The sequence below is a fragment of the Diospyros lotus genome, chromosome 2 (genome assembly GCF_014633365.1).
Source record: "Diospyros lotus cultivar Yz01 chromosome 2, ASM1463336v1, whole genome shotgun sequence".
In the NCBI taxonomy this organism is placed as follows: domain Eukaryota; kingdom Viridiplantae; phylum Streptophyta; class Magnoliopsida; order Ericales; family Ebenaceae; genus Diospyros; species Diospyros lotus.
This window is the reverse complement of record NC_068339.1, coordinates 22,219,604-22,231,032: the sequence shown is the minus strand read 5'-3', so window position 1 is coordinate 22,231,032 and position 11,429 is coordinate 22,219,604. Positions and strand designations below refer to the sequence as shown.

The window sequence follows — 11,429 nt, the reverse complement described above, 5'->3', positions numbered from 1 at the left end:
GGGCCTTAGGTCACCAGGTGAAGTGGCGTAGGTCGCTCACGGGGCAACAAATATTATGGCTAATTTCTATCGGACTTTTTGCAAGACAGTAATTTTATTTTCACCTCATTGTCAAGCCATGTGCGGGATAATGTCTTATTTTTCCCCTATTGTCGGACTACGCGCGGGACAATGGGCTTGTTATCTCCCTCATTGCCGAGCGATAAGCAGGGCAACGGTTTCTAGCTTTCACTTCGTTACCGGGCTATGCGCGGGGCAATGAGCTTTTCGTTTTCACTTCCTTGCCGGGCTGTGAGCAGGGCAATGGGCTTTTAGTTTTCTCCTCATTGTCAAGCTATGCGCAGGACAATGAACCTTTAGCTTTCACCTCGTTGTCGAGTTATGAGTAACAACGTCTTATTTTTCCCTTATTGTCGGACTATGTGTGGTACAATGAGTTTGTTATCTCCCTCGTTGCCGAGCTATAAGCAGTGCAACGGGCTTTTAACTTTCTCCCAATTGTCGGGCTATGCGCGAGGCAACGGGTCTTCATTTGAAAAGGAACCTTGATGGAATCTAGTGGTTAATAGTGGACGCCATAATGATAATTTATTCGTAAAAGTGAGTACAAGCATTTTGATGTGGTTCAGCCAAATGTGCCTATGTCCACAATACCATTTTAAACTCACATTATTACGATTCAAATAAAGGGAATAATACAACTTAATCTTGCATAGTTTGCTTGGCAATCGATAAAGTCTCTTCACTTTGTTTCCCTTTTGTAGATGCAACATAGCACGTGCGGGCCTTCCGTTGATCCTCTCGGACTTGTCCTACTCCTTGGGGTGTAGGAAATTTCATCAACAGATAGCAGGAAGAAACTACGGCTCTTATGTCGTTGAGCAAGGGATGACCAAAAATTAGATTGTATGCAGTTGATGAGGCTTTAACCACCATAAAGCAGACCTGGTGTGTTGTTCTCTGAGTATCAGAGCCCAATGTGACTGGCAACTGAATTGAACCAGCCACCGAGACAGGCTCCCCGGTAAAACAAAATCCTCTCAATTGGGCGCTTTGCAATGATAGCTGAGATTACCATCGGGTCATCATGTAGAATGGTTATATCTCCTTTGTCGGCAGGTGTGAACATAATGGGCTCTTCATTTTCTCTAACCTCCATTACCGAATTGACTTGGTAGGCCAAACGGGCATAAACTTTTCGAGAAGATGAGCTATCACCAGCCAAGGTTTCGCCGCCTGAAATGACATGTATAACCTGATGTGTTGGTTCATTATCCAGAGGGAGATTTTGTCTGTAGTTGCTCCCTCTCTCTTGTTGTCCTGGATTATGTATTGCCTGTGTTTCAGGCCTCTCTTCCCTTCTTTGTGTCTCCCTATTGTTTTCCTCTTCTTCTCGTACATATCTTTGTAAGTGTCCTTCTCGGATAAGCATCTCAATTTGATTTTTCAACTCCCTATATTGATCAGTGGAATGGCCACGAGTCCTATGGTATCGACAGTACTCATCATGATTCTTTCCTATAGGTCGATCCACCTTTTTTGGAAGTCTGATTAGGCTTTATCCTTTTATGGCTGCCAATATGGCAGACCGAGGTTGGGTGAGCCGGGTATAGTGATTGAGCTGAGGCCTGACATCATCCAGTCTTCGGGTTCTCTCTTGTCGCCGATTAAAGTCTTCTTCAATATCTCGCTCCTTTCTTTTCCACTCCCCATCTTCGTTTCCCCCTATCGTTCTCATCATCTCCGTATGGAGTATGTACTTATTAGCCCTGACAAACAGGTCTGCCAGAGATTTCGAAGGGTCTAAAGACAATGATTCTTGCAAAGGGGTTAGTCGTGTCCCTTGAAACATAGCAGACACTGCTATTTCAATCGGTAAATTACAGATCTCAAGTGTGGCGTTCTGAAATCTGTCTACGTAGTGGCATAGGGTTTCTTTATTCCCTTGTCGAATGCTAAGCAGATATGTCGCATCTTTCTTTCTCTGACTGTTAATAATGAATGCTTTGATAAATTCTGTTTTTAGCTGCCCGAATGAAGAGATAGATGCCTCGGGTAAGCCGTTAAACCAGGCTCGAGCATGCCCAGTTAGGGTTAAAGGAAATGCCCTGCACATTATCGCGTCGTCCCATCCATGAAGCATCATTAAAGATTCATAGTTTTGCACGTGATCGTAAGGGTCGTCCTTTCCTGAATAAGGATTTATTTGAGGCATCTTGAACTTCCTCGGCAAAGGTTTCTCCATTACTCCAGCCACGAATGGTAGCTTTCCTCTAGATTGTTCCTCAGAAGTAGGTAATAACTTATTCTGTTGTAGGACCCGCTCAATCATCTTTTTCATATCGGCGGCCTCTTGTGCACTAAATGCAGTAGGGTTATCCTCAGGCTCATCATTTTGCTTGGTTAGGGGTTTGGCATCCCGGCCTCTTTCCATCGGAGTGCTGGCTACTGTTTTCGAATATCTTCCTCGTTGTGGGCTTCGTCTTTCTGTCTTTCGACGGTCAGTTCCTCCATGATTTCCTCGAGGGGGAGATGTTTGGCTGTGATCTTCCCTTAAAGGAGACCTTGGTTGATTGTTTCGAGTTGGGACAGGTTGAACGTGGGTTTCAGGGCTTGCGTCTTTCTATAGGAGTCGTTCCCTGGTACCTTCTGACGAGCCCTGTGAGATGGAACTATTTCTGGGATGAACTTTCTCAACGCAGCTGGGATTGTCCCGTGGGGGACCAAACTTTGCAAAATACCAGTCATTTCCCTCAGAGCTTGTATTCCTTCGGCGTGTTGCTGTCGCAGGGCCTCGTACTCAGCCCAAGGAACGATGGATGGGATCTGCATGCCTGAGTAGGGTCCTGAGAAAATATGTGGGGCAGTAAGAGGAGGCACCTGAAGTTGGACTCCTAGTGGGTGAGAGGGCTCTGGAAGGGGCGGTTGCTGGTGTGTGAGGGATAGGTGATAGCATGCATATTTATACCATATTTTGGCATTTCACCTCATTCTTATTAGGCCATTTGAAGTAATTTTTGCTGATATTTCATTGTTTCTATTTTATTATGCTTCAAATTGTCCTTACACTATTTTCTATCTTACCTCTACTCTATGGATCCAGGCTTTAGGGAATATTGGATGGGCCTACTAAAGGAGCTTGGGCCTACTAAAGGAGCTTGGGCCTACTTTCAAGGAGCTTGGGCCTACTTTCAAGGAGCAGACTTGGGCTCACTTGTTTTCTGTTGGGCTAGGCCCAACCCTAGCCTCCCTAGCCTTTCCTTTCTTAGCCATGTATTTAAGGCCTCTTAGCATTAATTTCCAGAGGAGGAGGAGATAGAAAGAGAGGAGAAAATAGAGAGGATTCTGCCCGTTTTTGTTGTTGTAGCATTTTTCTGTTTTCTACATCTTTTGTTCCATTTTGTTTTCCTTGCTGTAATGATAGGCTAGAGCATTTGTAACCGGTTGTGTGTCTTGAATCCATGTGGAATTTGAGTCCCGGATGAGCTACAAGAATCTGGTTTGTTGTTTGTTTCCTATTCATTTCTATTTGGTTTAGTTTAGGCAGATTTATGAATGCATGGAGTTCATGGCAGGTTTGTGTGAATTTGCATGGTTTCATTTTCTGTTAAATGCTTAAGAGAGCAGAATGTTATAGCCGGTTGGTATAACATCTAGGAAATGAATATTATGTGCTTGAACGGTTGTTCTTGCATAGGTCCGGATAGGTTGAATAGAGAGTGAATGGCTGCATTTTGTTTACAAGAGATTTCTGTATTTATTTTGTTGTTCCAATCATTCTAATCCTTGGACGGTTGTTGGGGATGCTTTGAGTTTGTTATCCGGATATCAAAACATCTAGCAAGCCAAGGTATATAGGTTGGACGAGGAAGATTTCACATAGGAGACAAATACACAGCCGATTGCACATCTTTTACTGATTTTTCATCCATCATTGTCTTTCTATTTTGATAATTAGTTTTCTGTCAAAACCACCCCCCCTAAACAAACTGTTGGTTATGTTGGTTCTCCTTTGTTGGTAGAAGAAAGTGAGGCTCCTTGTGAGAGATGACCTAGGGTGCACTTTGCTGCAAACTAGAGAAGAGATGCAAACATAGATCTCTAATTCTGGAGTGGTTCGACAGCCGGTCAGAATTTTGGTGCCGTTGCCGGGGAGCCAATTTTTTTTTCTTCTAAAAAACATAGAGGACCGACCCTATTTTCTGTTTGTTTTGTTTTCTTGTTTGTGTGTTTTATCTGCTTTGTGTTCTTGGTGAAAAGGTTATCAGTTGTTGATAAGGTTATCAGTTTGGTGTTCTTGGAGAAAAGCTATTCTGTTCTTGAGATGAACTGATAGCAAGCAGCAACAGAAAAGCCTTATTTACCTTTTCGATCTTTTTTTTTTGTGTTTGTGTGTTTTCCTTTTCTGTTTTCTTGTTTCTAGTATTATTTTTGAACAAAGAAGTGGCTGTTGGAGAGGGCTGCACGACCTGATCTTCTGGAAAAGCAACCCTGCAACCCTGCAGCAATTGAAAAAGCAAAAAACACCTGCAGTCCTTCTTTGATTTTTAGTAGCACACCTTGTGTCCTTCTCTGATCTTCATGTGCTCTGATAGGCGCTGAAAAGCAAGCTCACATAGCAAGTAGACAAGCCTGCAGCAGATCAGGAGAGCATAACCATTTTTAGAAAGCTGAATCCCACTTTTCTGCCTCTGACAGCAGATCACCTGACCAAGAGGATATTCCTTTTATTTTTCCCTTTTAGCATTCCTCTTATTTTCTCTTCTAGCATTCCTTTTAACGTTCCCACTAACCTTCTTTTCGTTTGGCAGAAGACACCAGCAGCTGCAACCAAGAGGAGATCACCCACAACAGCTTTCCCATTCAACAGCTGTTTTGACCATCCCCATAACAGATAGCATTATTTAAGGATTGAGCTCGAGATACCGGTGCTATCCTCTTCCTTTCTCATCCTTACTTGATGTTCTTTCATGTCTTTATGCATCCCTTGATGTTTTCTTGCATTTAGAGTGGTCTTTGAGGCAAAATAGGAGCTGATTTGAAAAAAAATCAGTTTCCCGGTTATTGTTCACAGCTTTCCACTTGCTCCGATTGAGCTGATTTTTGGTGTCCAAAGAAATGGGGGTGTGGGGATAAAGAGTCACCGCTTTGCGGTGAGGAGACCCTTTTTTGGCCAAATTCCAACGTTTAGACCACTTTTTGGGCCATTTTGTGTTTCTCAGTGGCTAATTTGGTGTGGTTTTTAGTGTTTTTAGGTCCCTCAGTGTTTTTGTGTTGAAATTTTGTGAAAAATTGCATAAAAAAATCGTCTAAGGGCTTATTGTTTGACCTGTTTTTGTGTTTGTGTGTTTGTGTGTTTTTGTTTTTGTTTGTGTGTTTTTTGTGTTTCTGTGTTCTTGGTATGCATAGGCCATTTTGTGTGCTGTTTTTGTGCTAATCTCTAGTGCATGACCAGGTCATCTAAGAAAACATTACTTGACTTGGATCTTGAATTAGAGAACACTCTTAGAAGGCAAGCTAGAGAGCTTAAGTCTCGGGATAGGATTAACCCTAATAGTGCTTCTAATACTTCATCCGAACCTATTCCAGAATTCATCAATATGGCAGATAATGGTAATGGAAATCATGGAAATCATGGTAATGGAAATAATGGAAATAATGGTAATGGAAATAATGCAAATCATGGTCATTTGGATGGTAGAACCATTAGAGAGCTGGCTGCACCTGATGTGCATTATCAGCCCCTATGTATTCAATACCCACAGTTGGATGCTAACTTTGAACTCAAATCTGGACTGATTCACTTGTTGCCCAAGTTTCATGGTCTTGCAGGAGAGGATCCGCACAAGCATCTAAAAGAATTTCATGTTGTTTGCTCAACCATGCGGCCACAAGGAGTAGATGAAGAGCAAATCAAGCTAAGAGCCTTTCCATTCTCACTTGATGGATCAGCCAAAGATTGGCTCTACTACCTGCCACCAGCTGCCATTACCAGCTGGGATGGATTGAAAAGGATCTTCCTGGAAAAATTCTTTCCAGCCTCCAGAACAGCATCAATAAGGAAGGAAATTTGTGGTATAAGGCAGATGAGTGGTGAAACTCTACATGAGTATTGGGAGAGGTTCAAGAAGTTGTGTTCCAGCTGTCCTCACCATCAGATAAGTGACCAACTCCTAATTCAGTATCTCTATGAAGGTCTAATCCCCATGGACAGGTACTTGGTAGATGCTGCAAGTGGAGGAGCTTTGGCAGAGAAGACCCCAGCAGCTGCACAAGAGCTGATATCAAAGATGGCACAAAATGCTCAGCAGTTTGGTACCAGAATTAACACTCCTACAAAAGCCATCAATGAAGTCAATGTGGCTGCCACTATGGACCAGCAAAGGATGGAAAACAAGCTTGAGGAATTGGCTTCCATGGTCAGGCAGTTGGCATTAGAGAGAAAGCAACCCCAGCTTTGTGGCATTTGCTCCTTGCCATCCCATACAACAGATCAATGCCCACAGTTGCAAGAAAATAATGAATCTGTTGCTGGCATCTTCCCTGGTAGACCTTTCCAGCAGCACAATCCACCTTTCCAGCAGCATCCACAACACAAGTATGATCCATACTCAGCCACCTACAATCCAGGTTGGAGAGACCATCCAAACCTCAGATATGGAAACCCTTCCAGTCAACATGTGCACCAGCAGCAGCCATACCACCAGAATCAGCCATTTCAGCAGAGGTTCCATCCTTCAATTTCAAGCAACCATGCTCCACCACCAAGGCAGAATCAAGCCATGCAACAAGCACCACCATTACCCAAGTCAGAACCTACCTTAGATGATCTTGTTAAGCAACTAGCAGCCAACACACTCCAATTCCAATAGAAAACAGAAACCACAATTCAAAATTTGGAGACCCAAATAGGCCAGCTACCCACAAACATCAATGAGTTAAGGAGTCAAGGTTCGGGGCAGCTTCCTTCACAACCAGTTGCCAATCCAAGGGGTAATGTTAGTGCCATCATGCTTCGAAATGGGAAAGAAGTAATCAACCCAACCCCTCCACCATCATCAAACATGGAGCAGCATGTAGAGAAGCAGAATGTAGAGGGTAGCAAAGAGCAGCAACCCCCCTTAGTCCAAGAAGCCAAGCAACCAAACTCCAGCTATCAAGAACAAGGAGAGTCTTCCAACATCCAGCCCCTACCATTCCCACATCGAGCAACACAAAACAAGAAAAGAGCAGAGGCCGAAGTGGATAAAGAGATTCTGGAAACATTCCAGAAAGTTGAAGTCAACATCCCCCTCCTTGAAGCCATTAAACAGATCCCCAAGTATGCAAAATTTCTCAAGGATTTGTGTACTCACAAGAGGAAGCTTATGGGGAATGAGAAGATCAACCTTGGGAGAAATGTCTCTGCCCTTATCCAACCTGCCATGCCAGCAAAGTGTAAAGATCCAGGGATGTTTTCCATTCCTTGTACTATAGGAGACATGCAATTTAGCAATGCTTTACTAGATTTAGGTGCATCCATTAATGTCATGCCTAACTCTATTTATGCTTCATTGCAGTGTGGTCCTTTGAAGCTAACAGGAGTGGTTGTCCAACTAGCCAATAGAAGTACTGCACACCCTACTGGAGTCCTAGAAGATGTGCTGGTTAAGGTTAAGGATTTAATCTTTCCAGCAGATTTTTATGTTTTGAATATGGAAGATAACAGCACACTTGAGCATGCACCCTTGATCCTAGGGAGACCATTCTTAAAAACTGCTAGAACTATTATCAATGTGCATGAGGGTACACTTTCCATGGAATTTGCTGGTAACACAATTAACTTCAAGATACTTGATGCCATGAAATTCCCTGCCGAGGATCATTCCACTTTTCAAGTAAATAGAGTTGACCTGTTAGTGAATGAAGCATGTTCTGAGTCTTCTGATTTAATTGATAAAATCCCCACTGTGCATGAGTTCCCAGATACGATTATTTGCACTAATTGTAGTGATGGAGAGAGTCAATGTGCTGCATGCTTAGAGATTGCTGAATTTTTGCATAGACATGAGTTTGATTTTGATGCTAACATTTCCCAAGTGGAAGATAGTGCTGCTAACCTTGTTGAGCAGGTTGATAGTGCCTTGGAGTTAGAGTTCCAGTCAAATAGGTCAGCCCCCTCTTTGCAGCAGCCACCCACCATTCAGTGCAAGCCTTTGCCTCAGCACCTCAAGTATGCATTCTTGGAGAAAGATGAGAAGCTGCCAGTCATCATTGCAAACAACTTGCAGCCTGACCAAGAGAGAAAGTTGCTGGATGTGCTGAAAAATAATAAGAAAGCAATTGGGTGGACTTTAGCGGACATAACTGGAATCAGCCCATCTGTTTGCATGCACCGTATCTTATTGGAGGAAGGAGCAAAACCAGCAAGGCAGCCTCAAAGAAGACTTAACCCAACCATCCTTGATGTGGTAAAACAGGAGGTAAGTAAATTACTTGCAGCCGGTATTATTTACCCTATTTCTGACAGCAAGTGGGTGAGTCCCGTGCAGGTTGTTCCAAAAAAGACGGGCATCACGGTGGTCCCAAATGAGCACAATGAGCTCATCCCCATGAGAGTGCAGAACAGTTGGAGAGTCTGCATTGATTATAGAAAGCTGAACCAAGCAACCAGAAAAGATCATTTCCCCCTTCCATTCATTGATCAGATGTTGGAGAGGTTGGCTGGTAAGTCACACTATTGTTTCCTTGACGGTTTTTCTGGATACTTTCAGATTTGCATAGCCCCAGAGGATCAAGAGAAGACCACCTTCACCTGCCCCTTTGGCACATTCGCTTATAGAAGAATGCCTTTCGGTCTATGTAATGCTCCAGGTACCTTTCAGCGATGCATGGTAAGTATATTTTCAGATTTTATAGAGCATTGCATGGAAGTGTTCATGGATGATTTTTCAGTTTATGGCACTTCTTTTGATGATTGCTTGGTTAGCTTGGGTAGAGTCCTAGAGAGATGCATTGAAAAGAACCTTGTTTTAAATTTCGAAAAATGTCATTTCATGGTAGAACAAGGAATTGTTTTAGGGCATGTTCTGTCTAAGAAGGGTATAGAAGTGGATCGGTCTAAGGTTGATGTTATTGCTTCATTGCCTTACCCCACCTCTGTGAGGGAGGTGCGTTCTTTCCTTGGCCATGCAGGATTTTACAGGAGGTTCATCAAGGATTTCAGCAAGATTGCACTTCCACTTTCCCACCTTCTCCAGAAAGAAGTGACCTTCCACTTTGATGAGCAGTGCAAGCGAGCATTCGAGGAACTGAAGAGTCGACTAATTTCTCCACCCATCATACAGCCACCCGACTGGGAGTTGCCCTTCGAGCTGATGTGCGACGCCTCCAACTTTGCAGTGGGTGCTGTCATTTCACAACGTGTGGAGAAGAAGTCACATGTCATTGCCTATGCCTCGCGCACCTTGGATGCTGCTCAAGCAAACTACACCACGACTGAGAAGGAGCTTTTAGCTATTGTGTTTGCTTTAGATAAATTTCGCTCCTATCTTCTGGGTTCTAATGTTGTCGTGTTTTCTGACCATGCAGCCTTGAAATACCTATTGAAGAAGCCCGATGCTAAGCCCAGGTTGATACGGTGGATGCTCCTACTTCAAGAGTTCAATGTGGAGATAAAAGATAAGAGTAGGGCCGAGAACCTAGTAGCTGATCATTTGAGCAGGGTCCCTCCTACTTCAGATTCCACAGTCATGGACTCCCAGCCTATCAGGGATGATTTCCCAGATGAGTTATTATACCACATTCATGGTGTTGAGCCCTGGTATGCTGATTTAGTAAATTATTTAGTTGCTTCTAAATTACCTGCATATTTTAAGAAGGAACAGCTAAATAAATTTAAGAGTCAGGCTCGGTATTATGTGTGGGATGATCCCTATCTGTGGCGCATGTGTAGTGACCAGGTCATTAGGAGATGTGTGCCTAACCATGAGTTTGCATCTGTCTTAAATTTTTGTCACACACTTGCATGTGGTGGTCACTTTGGTCCCCAACGTACAGCTAGGAAAGTCTTAGATTCTGGATTATATTGGCCTTCACTCTTTAAGGATTCATATGAGTTCTGTAAGAATTGCACACGTTGTCAACACACAGGCACTATATCACGTAGGAATGAAATGCCTCAACAACCCTTATTGTTTTGTGAAATCTTTGATGTTTGGGGCATTGACTTCATGGGTCCATTTCCTGTGTCATTTGGTTATTTGTACATTCTGTTAGCTGTGGATTATGTTTCTAAGTGGGTGGAAGCTAAAGCCACCAGGACTGATGATGCTTCTGTGGTTGCAGATTTTGTTCGTTCTCACATCTTTTGCAGGTTTGGCATGCCTAGGGCCATCATCAGCGACCAAGGATCCCACTTTTGCAATAGAAAGATGGACACCCTACTTCGTAAGTATGGGGTAATACACAAAGTGGCGACTCCTTATCATCCACAGACTAATGGGCAAGCTGAAGTCTCAAATAGGGAAATCAAGCAGATTTTGGAGAAGACTGTCCAGCCCAATAGGAAAGACTGGAGCACGAGATTAGAAGATGCACTTTGGGCCTACCGCACGGCCTACAAAACCCCCATCGGCATGTCCCCTTATAGGTTGGTTTTTGGAAAAGCGTGTCACTTGCCGGTGGAACTGGAGCATAAGGCATATTGGGCGGTGAAGCAATGCAATATGGACATCAATCAATCGGGGTCCCAAAGAAAGCTCCAACTTCAAGAGCTTGAGGAGATTAGGATGGACGCATATGAGAACTCACGCATCTACAAGGAGAAGACCAAGGCTGTGCATGACAAGCTTATTGTGAGGAAGACATTCGAAGTTGGCCAGAAAGTTCTGCTATACAATTCTCGTCTCAAGTTGATGCCCGGTAAGTTACGTTCTCGTTGGACTGGTCCTTTCATAGTTATTCATGTTTTTCCCTTTGGTGCAGTTGCAATCAAGGACGAGTCCAATGCAAAGCAATTCACAGTGAACGAGCAGCGGCTTAAGCCATTCTACGAGAGCTTTCAGGAGCATATTGTGGAGGAGCTGCATCTCCTCAACGCCACCTCCATTTGATACACCAGGCTGTTTCTCTCTCCCTAGTATTTTACATTTACTTGTCTTATTCTTGATTGGAATTGCATGTTTACATTGAGGGCAATGTAAAGTCTAAGTGTGGGGGGACGCAGCATTCTTATTTTAGCAACATTTTCTTTATCTTTTCATATTTCTTTTTCCTTGGGTTTAGTTGAGTTTGTTTTGCGTGGAAATGCAAGTTAAGCAATTAAGTCTAAAAGAACCCATCATGATTAGAACTTCAATCTTATCTTCCTTAATTTCGAGTGACTTGGCAATGAGTTTGATTTGATAGATTGATTGGGTAGTCTACAGCCGTGAGGATTTTGAGCCTAT

At 43.3% G+C, this 11,429-nt stretch overlaps 1 protein-coding gene and 1 non-coding gene across 2 annotated transcripts; both read right to left on the bottom strand.

Annotated features, from left to right (window-relative positions):
• Positions 1-1,558: 1,558 nt before the first annotated feature.
• On the bottom strand, positions 1,559-2,434 carry LOC127794713 (uncharacterized). Its single transcript, XM_052325959.1, has one exon. It carries the CDS (start codon positions 2,432-2,434, stop codon positions 1,559-1,561), a length of 876 nt encoding a protein of 291 aa, XP_052181919.1.
• A 3,621-nt stretch (positions 2,435-6,055) lies between these two features.
• LOC127796113 (small nucleolar RNA R71) lies at positions 6,056-6,160 on the bottom strand. The gene has a single exon (XR_008021942.1). It is a non-coding gene; the product is annotated as a small nucleolar RNA R71 (small nucleolar RNA).
• Positions 6,161-11,429: the final 5,269 nt, after the last annotated feature.

Coding starts and splice junctions, on each gene's coding strand:
- LOC127794713 (XM_052325959.1), bottom strand. CDS start 2,434: ATGGAAAGAGGCCGGGATGCCAAACCCCTAACCAAGCAAAATGATGAG.